Here is a 14,451-nt window from a genome sequence, read left to right as displayed (position 1 = left end):
AGTGTGTATTCTCGGTATACCGATAAGAATTCTATTGTTCGTCTCGTTTCGGCTGTGAAGTTCCTGACCTTTCCCGAGGAAGAGGAACCTTCCCCCATTTTCTTCCAGCCGTGCCGAGGCGACGGAGGGCCGAACCCCGACTTCGTATACTTGGACCAAGGAACGTGCACGTACCAGTACTTTTATGTGTACGATTACATGTTCTGGGATTTGAAGGTGACGCTTCCCTTCGATGATTACTTCGTAGGTATATTGCGACTTTTGAACGTGGCACCGAGCCAACTCCATCCGAACACTTGGGCGGCCATGCAAGGCTTCCGACAGCTTTGTTTGGCAATCAACATCGAGCCAACCCCGCATTTATTCCTATATTATTACTCGTCTCGGCCGACGAAAAAGGTTAAATGGTTGTCGTTGGTTCGCCACAACGATTATTTGTTGCAACCTTTCACAACGTCCTACAAGAATTTTAAAGTAGGATTTATCAAGGTGATGATTCGGCTGTCGACGGGGAATAAATATTTCTTCGATGCTAAGGGGAATTCACTATTTCCGCTGTATTGGACTCGGAAGCCGAGGAAGTACGACACGGTGTCCAAGTCTCGAATGTCCCAGGAGGAGAGAGCTAGTTTAAATTTTTTGGAGAAGCTACCTCGGCCTTTACCATGTTGACCTTTGGTCTGATTGTGTGAATCGGCCAACGTAGTCGAAGAATTAATTGGTATAGTACCTTTCCTACTTATTTGAATTCTTACGTTATCATTGATTTTGACTAATGATGTGCAAGTATCATGGCGAGTTATGGAGGCGACGATTTGGACATCTGTACTCTGATCGGAAATCGTATGGCTTCTCCTCCAGCTACGAGGGCCCCGGCTGACGGGCGCGTGGTCGGGAACCAGACCACTCCCCAAGGTGGTGGAACGGGGCCGAACCAAGGGTCCAACTAGGCCCTAGGGCGAAAAAAGAAGGCCCGAAGACATCCGGGCCGAAGATGTTAGCCGTCAGGCTAAACAACAGCGCTCGAGCAACTCGACCGTTCCACAAGATTTGGTTGGGCCGGGCTTCTTGGCCAATAACGTCAACGCTCAGGATTTCCTGAGCCAGGATTTGACCTCCGAATCAGGTCAAGGGGTCTTGAGTCGGATGAGTTCAGCTCAGAAATGGAGCTTCTTCTGCGAGTTCCAAGTTCAGGCAGTAGCCTTAGCGCAAAGCATCGTTATGGAGCCGAATGGTGAGGCTGATGGGCTGCGTCGGCAATTGGCGGAGCAGGAGAAGTCTTTGCAAGAAACGTTGGCCGCGTTGACTGATGCCCAAATGGCCAATGGGAAATTCTAGGCCGAGCTGGACCGTCGTGGGCGAGCTACAGACGACCTGGCTCTGAAGGTCCAACGTCTCGAGCTATCTCTGAAGACCGAGACGGAGAAGGTTGTCGTGCTGAGCAAGGAGTTGGATGCTGAGAAGCTTGTCTTCGGGGCTTATAGGGAGAAGGCACGTAACAAGGTCCTTTCTCAGCATCAGGCCGGGTTTGCCCAGGTAGCTCGGCAGGCGTCCTTCTTTGGCGACTTTCCCCCTGAATTTCACCTTGATATGACCAAGGATTTCTTCCAAGATAAACTGGTGGACTTGACCTCGATCCCTCTGGACCAACTGTAGACCCCTAAAATTGTCCGGGTCGGAAATAAGACTCGAAGACTCTCGAAGATCAAAGGAAAGTCAGCCAAAGGGACTCTTAGAAGACCGTGGGATGACAATCTGTAGGTTTAGAGGTCTTAGAGTAGCAAAAAATAAGAAAGTGGAGGGAATGAAGCCCAATACGGCCTCCCAAAAGTTCAGTACGGCCGTATTGAACATTTTAAACTACAATACGGCCGCACTGAACTCAATACGGCCGTATTGAAATTTCTGAACTTCAATACGGCTGCACTGAACTCAATACGGCCGTATTGAGGTTTTTTGAACTTCAATACGGCCGTACTGAATTCAATACGGCCGTATTGTAGTTCAAAACTTCAATACGGACCGTATTGACCCCCAGAGGCCGTATTGCGCCTCATCCCTATAAATATGACGTCAATTGGACGTCATTCTACACTTTTTTTACTGAGTTTTAACCCTCTTCTTGAGTATTCTGGGTTTTTTTGAGCAGTGCTCTGCCTAGAAATCACTCGGAGAGTTGATCCGACGAAGTTCTTGAGTCACGAGCCATTTGCTTGAGTCTCGAACCTAGTCGAAGGGAAATCCTCCGGATTTCCATAGTTAAAATTTTATAGGAGGGAGCGAGCGGTCTTGTAGAGGGAGGGAACGCCAAAACGCTTCCCAATTTCTGTCAAGATATATAAGAAAGCACGCTTCAAAGGTTTATCTCTTTAAAGTCCCTTCTTTTACCGCTTTCTGTGTGTACATATTTAAACTGTCATCATGTAGATAGTTAATTTATAATTGCTTAGAATAAATAGGGGTAATTTAGTAATTTTGCACTATTATTTTTAAATAATCTGTCATAGGGAACCCGAAAGGGGCGCTGTGGGGTGCTAACACCTTCCCCACGCGTAACCGACTCCCTTACCCGACTCTGGTTGTAATGGCCGAAGTCGATTTTTGAATCGATTGCCTTAAACTTCTTTTTCCAATGTTTTGAGTAAAACATTGGTGGCGACTCCATGAACCCTTCCTTTTTATGAAAACCGCTAATCCATGGAGGGTCCCGCTTGGGATTAACATGGATTGGTGAGCCTTTTAATAAAATTGCTCGTTTGACAAGGTCTCAGTTTGAGAATAAGTCATTCTAGCAATCCATATTTTTAAACAAATAAAAGAGTCCAACCATCATTCGCGAATGCCGAAAGCCCGTTTCGGGCCGGTGGCGACAGATGGCGACTCCGCTGGGGAAGCCTCGAGAGTCAGTCCCATTTAGTGACAGATTATTTTTAACAAATAATAGTTAAAATTACTTTATTACCCCTTGTTTGTATGATAATATGTTTTATCTATTTGGCTTTTAATAACTGTTGTATGTTTAAATTTTCCGCAATTGTTTGAAATATAAATTGCACACAAACCTTTGCACACAACAGTTCCCTCTATACCCGGGGGCATGAGTGGTAAGCCATAGGGAGTGGATGTTAGTACGGCCGGTTGTCGAATGGGTCTATAGGTGCCCGTAGACCGTTGTCGGAAAGCATCACTCAAGGTGATAACCATGAACTCGAGTCCGACAGTGCGTTGGAGCTTTCCATCGGCTTACGACGAGAGGAATTGGGTCCCTATAATGGGGGCACCTTGGGGGCCTCAGACCGGTGAGAACAGTTAGAACCACCTTGAATATGCACCTTTCTGTAGGAAACCCCTACCTCGTGATTCGCTCGTGACTGTTCGTGGATGAGTGAAATTGTTTGTGTAAATGCTTATGTGCAATTGTTTGTGCATTAATAAATAACCTCGTGATAAGGTCTAAGAATAAATCCCCATGCATGAAAAAAACCATGACATGAGAGGAAAGACCATGTGCGAAAATATAATAAAAGTGAGGAGCATGTACATCATTACCAATAAGACATCATGCATCCTCATAAACCATGCATTTTAGGTTCACCAATACCTCTTGACATGAGTAAAAGAGACCCATAATTATCGAGATTCTCCGTTGGGGAGGGATCATAAGTCAAGGAGGGTGGTAACACTCCGTTTTAAAAAGGCAGCGCCTTAAAAATGGAGGGTTATCAAGCTCATGTCAAGAGCGTATTCATTCCATAAATTAATTAAGATTAAATATTCATTTTTAGAAAGTGGCTGGTCATCTCTCTGTCCTCACACGCGCGCAGAAAATCAAGAAGATGGAAGCGCTGGAGGACTAAAATAAGAAGCTTACAGCCGAGCTCTCGCAGCTCAAAGAACAAATGGCGCAAATGATGGAGCTCATGCGTCATCATAATGTACATGGGTCTCACCACAGTGACCATGAGTCCCATCATCATGAGGAGGAGGAGCACGAGGAAGAACCTCCACGAGCTGTACCCCTTGGGGCGGGGATCATGATTAAAGAGCCCGAAGTTTCAAAGGAACAATTCCACGCCCTAGAGGATCGGCTAAGGGCTATGGAGGGGCATGACTTCGATATTAAAGATGCCGCCGACATGTGTTTAGTGAGGGACATCCAATTCCCTCCTAAATTTAAAGTGCCAGATTTCCCAAAGTACGTGGGATCGACTTGCCCTAAGAGTCATCTCACCATGTACTGTCGCAAAATGGCTGCATATGCCACAAATGAAAAGCTCTTAATTCATTGCTTTCAAGAGAGCTTGGCTGAAACCGCACTCAATTGGTATATGCAGCTAGATGGAAATCTAGTACATACATGGAGGCAGTTGGCCGACGCCTTTCTCAAGCGCTATAAATACAACATCGACCTAACACCCGATAGGTCAGATCTTCAAGCCTTGAGTAAGAAAAGTGATGAATCTTTCAAGGCGTACGCCCAACGATGGAGAGAGTTGGCGGCACAGATAGAGCCCCCGCTGTCGGATAAGGAGACGGTGTCCTTATTCATCAACTCGTTGACTGGTCCCTATTACGATAAAATGATAGGGAACACAACGACACTCTTCTCGGACATCATCACCATTGGGGAGAGAGTGGAACAAGGACTTAAAAGTGGGAAGCTGGCTAAGCCTTCCCAATCATATGAAGCTAAGAAGGCCTTCGGGAAGAAGAAGGAGGGAGGAGTCAACGCCATAACCATTTCTTCATCTTCTTCCACTTCGAAGTCAGGAAAGTCGCAGTATAACCCTGTGAGGAAGCTTGATAAACTTCCGACCACATATAGCGACCTCCTGCCGAAGTTAGTGGAAGCTCATCTTCTAGCTTACATTCCACCAAGGAAGATGGATCCACCTTATCCCGAGTGGTACAAACCACAAGATAAATGCCTATACCACTCGGGGGCACCAGGACATTCAACGGAGAACTGTAAGGCTCTCAAATACAAGGTCCAAGACCTCATTGATGCTGGGTGGGTCACCTTTGATTCGACAGCACCCGACGTGAGCAAGAATCCTCTACCAAAGCAGGAGTAGAGAATGACAAGCCACAATAGGGCCCCTCCATATTTTTCTTTTCTTTTAGGGACTCGTGATCAGTACCCGAGATCATGAGAACCTTTTCATGTAAATAAGGGTCTTTGTACAAATTTTAATACATATCAATAAAGAGGCATTTTTCGCACATTATTCTCTCATTTGTTCTTTTCTCTCTTTCTCTCATTAATATTAATAAATTCTAAACCTAAACAGAACCAATAAAACAATTATGTCTGTGATTGTTCGCTCCGACCGGGATCCGAAAGTTGAGGATGAATGGGTTGAGTTGGACAGTGATGAGGAGACCATTTCTCCGGACTTGCAAAGACTGCTAGATCAAGAGGCTCGTCTACTCCAACTGCATCAAGAAAAATTGGAGACCGTGAATTTGGGGCAAGGCCAAGAAATAAAAGAGGTCAATATTGGAACCCATATCAGTGATGAAATAAGGGAGCAATTGATCCAGTTGTTAAAGGAATACAAAGATGTATTTGCATGGTCGTACCATGATATGCCCGGTTTGGACTCTAATATCGTCGAGCACAAATTACCACTGAAAGAAGGGTTTCGACCCGTCAAACAAAAGCTCCGACGAGTCAAGCCCGAATGGTCTCTAAAGATCAAGGAGGAGGTAGAAAAACAATTAGACGCGGGGTTCCTGATTGTATCCCAGTATCCCGAATGGCTGGCTAACATAGTGCCGGTCATTAAAAAGAATGGAAAGGTTAGAGTTTGTGTTGACTACAGGGATCTTAATCGTGCTAGTCCAAAGGACGATTTTCCCTTACCACATATCGATACATTGGTGGATCATACAGCCACAAACACACTCTATTCCTTCATGGATGGGTACTCTGGGTACAACCAAATCAAGATAAATGTGGAAGACCGCGAGAAGACTTCCTTCATTACACCCTGGGGTACTTTTTGCTACAGGGTAATGCCTTTTGGACTCAAGAATGCGGGTGCCACCTATCAACGAGCGATGGTGACGTTATGCCACGATATGATCCACAAAGAAATTGAAGTATATGTGGATGACATGATCGCAAAGTCAAAAGATGAGATGGACCATGTCCAATATTTGAGAAAATTATTCAATCGGCTTCGCAAGTACCAGCTTAAGCTAAATCCGGCTAAGTGTACTTTCGGAGTTCGGTCAGGTAAACTTCTCGGGTTCATTGTCAGTGAAAAAGGCATAGAGGTGGACCCTGATAAAGTAAAGGCAATAATGGAAATGCCTCCTCCTAAAACCAAGAAAGAAATAAGAGGATTCCTCGGCAGGGTGAACTACGTTGCAAGGTTCATCGCACAGTTGACTGACACGTGCAAACCGATATTCAGGCTGTTGCGCAAAAATCATTCTGAATCGTGGGATGAGAATTGTCAACAAGCTTTTGATAAGATCAAACAGTGCTTGGCCAATCCACCAGTATTGGTGCCGCCTGTCGGGGGAAGACCATTGATCCTCTATCTAACTGTGCTCGATGAGTCCATGGGAGTTGTGCTAGGACAACAGGACGAAACTGGAAAGAAAGAACGAGCCATCTACTACTTGAGCAAGAAATTTCTCGATTATGAAACCCGCTACACGCCATTAGAAAAGACATGCTGCGCGTTAGCGTGGGCAACACAACGGCTCAGGCAGTATATGATAAGGCATACTACTTGGTTGGTTTCCAAAATGGATCCAATCAAGTACGTGTTCGACAAACCAATAATCACTGGGAAGATTGCCCGATGGCAAGTACAGTTATCAGAATTTGACATAATACATGTCACACAAAAGGCCATCAAGGGCAGCACCCTAGCTGATTACCTAGCACATGGGCCGACCAACGACTACCAATCCCTTCAGGATGATTTCCCCGATGAGCATATAATGCATCTACAACATGAAGAGCTTAAAGATGATGCATGGACCATGTATTTTGATGGAGCCTCCAACATGCTTGGACGAGGGATTGGCACAGTGCTAATCTCTCCACAAGGAAAACACATTCCCATAACGGCAAGACTCAACTTCGATTGTACAAACAATATGGCAGAATACGAGGCTTGCGCGTTGGGAATCCAAGCAGCCATCAACAATGGTATCCTAAAGCTCAAAGTGTTTGGTGATTCGGCCCTAGTCATCTACCAATTACGAGGTGAATGAGAAGTCCGAAATCCCAAATTGATACCATATGTTGAGCACATCAAAGATTTGACACAACTCTTCCAAAGTGTCGTCTTTGAATACATTCCAAGGGAGGAAAATCAGTTTGCCGACGCTCTTGCTACACTATCATCAATGTTCGCCTTGGATAATGAGCATGAAATGCCCATCATCAATATCCGGAGACATGATAAGCAAGCGTTTTGCCTTCTGATAGATGAAGTAGTTGATGATCATCCATGGTTCCATGACATCAAGCAATATTTAACAAAAGGGGAATATCCTGATATGGCCAGTGATAATGACAAGAAGCATATCCGAAGAAGGGCCATGGGATTTTTGCTAGTCGGCGAAACCCTCTACAAGAAAAATTATGATTCGGTCTTGTTGAGATGTGTAGACCAAGTCGAAGCTCAAAACATGATCAAAGAAGTTCATGAGGGGGTTTTCGGTACCCACATTCCCGGGCCCGCAATGGCTAAAAAGATCCTCAGGGTGGGATATTATTGGTCAACCATGGAAAAGGATTGTTACCAATATGTGCGAAAATGCCATAAATGTCAAGCATACGCCGACAATATTCATATCCCACCAACCCCACTCAACGTATTGGCTTCGCCTTGGCCATTCTCAATGTGGGGCATGGATGTTATTGGACCCATTGAGCCGAAAGCATCCAACGGGCACAGATTCATTCTTGTGGCCATTGACTATTTCACCAAATGGGTAGAAGCGGCATCGTATGCTCATGTGACCCGAAAGGTGGTAACATCCTTCATCAAAAAGAATATGATATGCAGATACGGTATTCCTGATAAGATCATCACTGATAATGGATCCAATTTGAATAACAAAATGGTGGGAGAACTGTGCCAAGAATTCAAGATCCAACACCACAACTCTTCCCCATATCGGCCAAAGATGAATGGGGCAGTCGAGGCAGCCAATAAAAACATCAAGAAAATAGTGCAAAAGATGGTTGTCTCACTTAAAGATTGGCACGAGATGTTACCCTTCGCTCTCCATGGTTATAGGACTTCCGTACGCACATCTACCGGAGCTACTCCATTCTCCCTTGTCTATGGGATGGAGGCAGTTCTACCCGTCGAAGTCGAAATACCCTCTCTGAGGGTAATCATGGAAGCAAAACTTTCCGAAGCAGAATGGGTTCAAAGCCGGTATGACCAGTTAAACCTTATTGAAGAAAAACGGCTGAACGCCATATGCCATGGTCAAGCCTATCAGAGAAAGATCAAAAAGGCTTTTGACAAGAAAGTCCACCCTCGAGTCTATCATGAGGGAGAACTGGTAATGAAGAAGTTGCTACCAGCTCAAAAGGACAAAATCGGAAAGTGGGCCCCAAATTACGAAGGACCATATGTGGTGAGGCGAGCCTTCTCAGGAGGAGCACTGATCCTCACGGACATGGATGGAGAAGAACTTCGATACCCAGTCAACGCTGACGTGGTAAAGAAGTACTACGCTTGAAGACGTTGCTTGCACAGGCCCGCTAGGATGAAAACCCGAAAAGGGCGTCCTAGGCAAAAGTTAGGGCAAAATAAAAAGCCCGCCAGTACAAGGGTACTAGGCAAAACAAAGGCAAAATCACCCCCGCTAGGATACGTCCTAGGCAAAAGTTAGGGGCAAAAGAATAAGACATAAAAATAAAGCAAGCAACGATCACTTGAATCGAAAACCGAAAGGCGATTCATGTGATTATCTTCTAGAAGCAAGCGTCTTGCAGTGTCTACACTCCTGACTCAGGCATATCACCCGAAACAACTAGGAGAACGTACGGAGCAACAATTACAGATATAATTGTTAAGCCCAATGTAAATAGCCTACCCAGGCCAGCCATTCTTCAGAAATTTCCTTCTGTATATCTTTCTGTAAAAACACTTGTGAATATTAATAAAATATCTATTCATTTCTTTTCTCTCTTGACCATGTGATTATGCCTCTAAATTGGTATTTCTAAAAAATTGTATGAAATTCCTAAATAATCGGTCAATAAAAGAAAATGGGAGGGGTTCCTATAAAATCCGTAATCTCCTGCGTAAAAAGGCTCACAAAAATATTCCCTCACGTCAATGACAGAAGTTCCTCCAAGAAGAGGAGGATAGGGAGAGCCATTCATTTTTTCTGAAAATATTAACAAAATAATAAAACTTACATTCCGTGCATCACACACATATTAGTTGCATATTCAAAGACCTTATCATAAGGTAATTGCATAAAATAAAAAAATTGCTTGTGTATGACAACAGCCGACAAAAAAGGCAAAAACACAGAAGGCAAAATACAGAAAATCCAACAAATTATACAGAATAATTGAGCCTGGAGAGGCTTGCTGAAATAATACTCCCACAGAATAATTAAGCCTGGAGAGGCTTGCCGAAATAATACTCTCCAAAAGACGTTTCAGCTCACATTCTCGGGCTGAACAAAAAACCAATTCATCATACAGAATAATTGAGCCTGGAGAGGCTTGCCGAAATAATACTCCCACAGAATAACTGAGCCTGGAGAGGCTTGCCGAAATAATACTCCCCAGAGATATTTTAGCTTTCACCCTTGGACCAAATTTCCCAGTGAAAGCTATCAAGGCCAGATCATCGAAATTCCCCAACGGAAGCATGATCCAAACAAAATATCCAAGTCAAAGGACTTAAACTTCTTCAGTGGAAGATAACTTTCCAACTCAAACAAAGAGTGAAGCTAAGCCTGAAGAGGCTTTCTAAATAATACTCTGGGATACATAAGATCCCCAAATCCCCAGTCGCCTACTCAAGAGGCACCCTTACAAAAGGAGAAAAATAAAAAAATAAATAAATATTCCCCAAGCGGAATTCGGCATCTAGCCAAACCACTAAACATCAAGATGATTTGCCTAACAGAAGAGGTCAATCAAAAATCAACATCCAGAATCCCCAGCGGATAACAGCCTACACAGAGGCAGCAAAAATCAGAAAATCCAAAAGAGTCACCCGAATAAGGATAACCGGGATACTCCACAACGTCGAAAGGACGACAGCCAATCATAAGGCACCGCTCACATCAGAAAGAGCATCTTTGTGTCTGCACCCCCAAGGAATCAGAAATTCCCCAATGGGCACCAACTACGCAATGGAAAGTTGGGACGCAAGAACCTATGAGTAACTGCACATCCCCTAGACGGATCCCTGCGTTATCCAGCCCTCAGTGGCACAAAAATCAAAAAAACAATCGTCGAAACAGCATCGTGGATTGTGGAGACAAAATCATCACAAATCCCTGGAGAGGGCAAACTCATGCTACCCAGATGTCCAGAGCACCGAGGTATGCACAAGCCTGGAGAGGCAATACTCAGCTACCCTGAGGTTGTCAGGAACACGGAGGTATCCAACTACCCCGAGGTTGTCAAGAACACGGAGGTAAAGCCTGGAGAGGCGGTACTCACAACTTCCAGCTCGGGCGTCGAGTGAAGTTGAGCCTGGAGAGGCGGGTACTCACAGCTTCCAGCTTGGGCGGCAAGCGAAGCTAACCCTGGAGAGGGCAAACTCAACTGCCTAGGATGTCAGAAGCACCGAAGCAAAGCCTGGAGAGGCGGGTACTCACAACTTCCAGCTCGGGCGCCGAGTGAAGTTGAGCCTGGAGAGGCGGGTACTCACAGCTTCCAGCTTGGGCGGCAAGCGAAGCTAACCCTGGAGAGGGCAAACTCAACTGCCTAGGATGTCAAAAGCACCGAAGCAGAGCCTGGAGAGGCGGGGTACTCACAGCTTCCAGCTTGGGCGGCAAGCGAAGCTAAGCCTGGAGAGGCGGTACTCACAACTTCCAGCTCGGGCGTCGAGTGAAGTTGACCCTGGAGAGGGCAAACTCAACTGCCTAGGATGTCAGAAGCACCGAAGCAGAGCCTGGAGAGGCGGGTACTCACAGCTTCCAGCTTGGGCGGCAAGCGAAGCTAAGCCTGGAGAGGCGGGTACTCACAACTTCCAGCTCGGGCGTCGAGTGAAGTTGAGCCTGGAGAGGCGGGTACTCACGCTACCAGAGTGTTCAGAAGCACGGAGGTATGCAGCTTCCGGCTCGGGCGACGAGCGAAGCAAAACCTGGAGAGGCTACTCAGCAATTTTCCACCGGAAGACACTACAAGTCGGAAGGATGGCCTTATTCCCCGGACAATTAGGTCAACTCCTTTACTTATCAACCGGTACACTAAAAGGCCGTTTGACTAAGTAAAGGGGGGGCAGCTGTAGACCCCTAAAATTGTCCGGGTCGGAAATAAGACTCGAAGACTCTCGAAGATCAAAGGAAAGTCAGCCAAAGGGACTCTTAGAAGACCGTGGGATGACAATCTGTAGGTTTAGAGGTCTTAGAGTAGCAAAAAATAAGAAAGTGGAGGGAATGAAGCCCAATACGGCCTCCCAAAAGTTCAGTACGGCCGTATTGAACATTTTAAACTACAATACGGCCGCACTGAACTCAATACGGCCGTATTGAAGTTTCTGAACTTCAATACGGCTGCACTGAACTCAATACGGCTGCACTGAACTTCAATACGGCTGCACTGAACTCAATACGGCCGTATTGAGGTTTTTTGAACTTCAATACGGCCGTACTGAATTCAATACGGCCGTATTGTAGTTCAAAACTTCAATACGGACCGTATTGTAGTTCAAAACTTCAATACGGACCGTATTGACCCCCAGAGGCCGTATTGCGCCTCATCCCTATAAATATGACGTCAATTGGACGTCATTCTACACTTTTTTTACTGAGTTTTAACCCTCTTCTTGAGTATTCTGGGTTTTTTTGAGCAGTGCTCTGCCTAGAAATCACTCGGAGAGTTGATCCGACGAAGTTCTTGAGTCACGAGCCATTTGCTTGAGTCTCGAACCTAGTCGAAGGGAAATCCTCCGGATTTCCATAGTTAAAATTTTATAGGAGGGAGCGAGCGGTCTTGTAGAGGGAGGGAACGCCAAAACGCTTCCCAATTTCTGTCAAGATATATAAGAAAGCATGCTTCAAAGGTTTATCTCTTTAAAGTCCCTTCTTTTACCGCTTTCTGTGTGTACATATTTAAACTGTCATCATGTAGATAGTTAATTTATAATTGCTTAGAATAAATAGGGGTAATTTAGTAATTTTGCACTATTATTTTTAAATAATCTGTCATAGGGAACCCGAAAGGGGCGCTGTGGGGTGCTAACACCTTCCCCACGCGTAACCGACTCCCTTACCCGACTCTGGTTGTAATGGCCGAAGTCGATTTTTGAATCGATTGCCTTAAACTTCTTTTTCCAATGTTTTGAGTAAAACATTGGTGGCGACTCCATGAACCCTTCCTTTTTATGAAAACCGCTAATCCATGGAGGGTCCCGCTTGGGATTAACATGGATTGGTGAGCCTTTTAATAAAATTGCTCGTTTGACAAGGTCTCAGTTTGAGAATAAGTCATTCTAGCAATCCATATTTTTAAACAAATAAAAGAGTCCAACCATCCTTCGCGAATGCCGAAAGCCCGTTTCGGGCCGGTGGCGACACCAACAAGCCGACGAGGAAGCTCCGGCGCGGCCAAATGGGCCGAATGAGGAGGATACGGCGTACGAGGAAGGTGCGCCTGAAGATGGTCCGATTCAGGGGGAACCGGAGGTGGTGTCTTAAGGTTGTCTTGTGTTAAGTTCTTTTTTGTAATGATGGGCCGATAGTGCCCCTTTAATGTACTTTTTTGGGCCGATTGTGCCATATTAATGAATTTGAATTTCACTTGCTGCCGTATATTGATGTAAAATGATATATTGCCTTTTTCGGGAGGGAAGATGTAAAAATTAATGTAAGCCGCATCCTTGGTCGAGAGAGATCTCGGGAGGGAAGACTTGTACAAATTAATGTAAGCCGCATCTTTGGCCGAGAGAGATCTCGAGAGGGAAGACTTGTAAAAATTAATGTAAGCCGCATCCTTGGCCGAGAGAGATCTCGGGAGGGAAGACTTGTAAAAATTGATGTAAGCCGCATCCTTGGCCGAGAGAGATCTCGGGAGGGAAGACTTGTAAAAATTAATGTAAGCCGCATCCTTGGCCGAGAGAGATCTCGGGAGGGAAGACTTGTAAAAATTCTGAAAAATTGACACTTATGTGGAATGGGTCTTCATTAATGAATTGATGCCTCATTAAAAACCTTGCCGACCAAAAACCCCTTTTCACGTTTTTATAAGGGGGAAAAAGATCAGTCAAGGAAAAGAGTGCATCGTGATACATATACATTGTTTAGGCATTACAAAGTTGAATTTAACTATAGTATGTCTTCAGATGGGCAGAGTTCCAAGTTCTCGGAATGACCTTGCCGGACAGTTCCTCCAACTTGTATGCTCCATTGTGGAGTGCATGCCGTACCCGGAAAGGGCCGTCCCAGTTGGCTGAGAGCTTTCCTTTAGAGGAATTGCGTCTTGCCGACCCGGTTTCTCTCCATACGAGATCCCCTGCATGAAATGTCCTTGGCTTTAAGTTGGAATTAAAGCGTCGGCTCATTCGTTGCTTGCACGCTTCGGCCACAACCTGTGTCTTCTCTCGCACTTCGTCTAGAACATCGAGCTCGGCTCGGAGTGAATTGTCGTTAGACTCTTCATGGAAGTGCTGCCGCCGGAATGATGGTTCCCCAACCTCAACCGGGATCATCGCATCCGCGCCGTATGTTAGGCGAAAAGGAGTCTCCCTGGTGGTTGACTGTGGTGTGCATCGGTATGCCCAAAGGACTTCCGATAATTCCTCGGCCCATGCTCCTTTTGTCGAACCTAACCTCTTCTTCAATTCTATCAGTATGACCTTGTTGGCCGCTTCGACCTGCCCGTTTGACTGAGGATGCTCGACTGATGTGAACTAGTGCCGAATGCCAAGGTTTTCAATGAAAGAGTTGAACTTTTTGTCCGTGAACTGAAGGCCGTTGTCCGAAACAAGGGCGTACGGGATGCCAAAACGGGTAACCATGTTCTTCCAGACGAACTTCTGGACGTTGGCAGTGGAGATGCAGGCGAGCGGTTCGGCTTCTATCCACTTCGTGAAGTAATCCACCGCGACTAGGAGAAACTTGACCTGCCCCTTTGCCACAGGGAATGGTCCAAGTACGTCGATACCCCACAAGGCGAACGGCCATGGAGAGCTGATGTTGTGTAATTCGGCGGTAGAGGTGTGGATGAGGTTCCCGTGCTTTTGACATTGCACGCATTTTTTGACAAACTCGACG

At 45.6% G+C, this 14,451-nt stretch overlaps 1 protein-coding gene across 1 annotated transcript; it reads right to left on the bottom strand.

Moving 5' to 3' along the window:
* Nucleotides 1–13,499: 13,499 nt before the first annotated feature.
* LOC145953506 (uncharacterized) lies at nt 13,500–13,886 on the bottom strand. Its single transcript, XM_083067475.1, has one exon. The coding sequence runs from the start codon at nt 13,884–13,886 to the stop codon at nt 13,500–13,502; it is 387 nt and encodes a 128-aa protein (XP_082923601.1).
* Between the last annotated feature and the right edge of the window lie 565 nt (nt 13,887–14,451).

The sequence above is a fragment of the Cajanus cajan genome, chromosome 11, assembly GCF_000230855.2.
Source record: "Cajanus cajan strain Asha chromosome 11, NIPB_CcT2T_4, whole genome shotgun sequence".
In the NCBI taxonomy this organism is placed as follows: Eukaryota; Viridiplantae; Streptophyta; class Magnoliopsida; order Fabales; family Fabaceae; genus Cajanus; species Cajanus cajan.
Note: the sequence above shows the minus strand (reverse complement) of the source record. Positions and strands in the feature narration are given on the sequence as shown.

What these genes read in the sequence shown, in the direction of transcription:
- LOC145953506 (XM_083067475.1), bottom strand. Translation starts at nt 13,886, where the DNA reads ATGATCCCGGTTGAGGTTGGGGAACCATCATTCCGGCGGCAGCACTTC.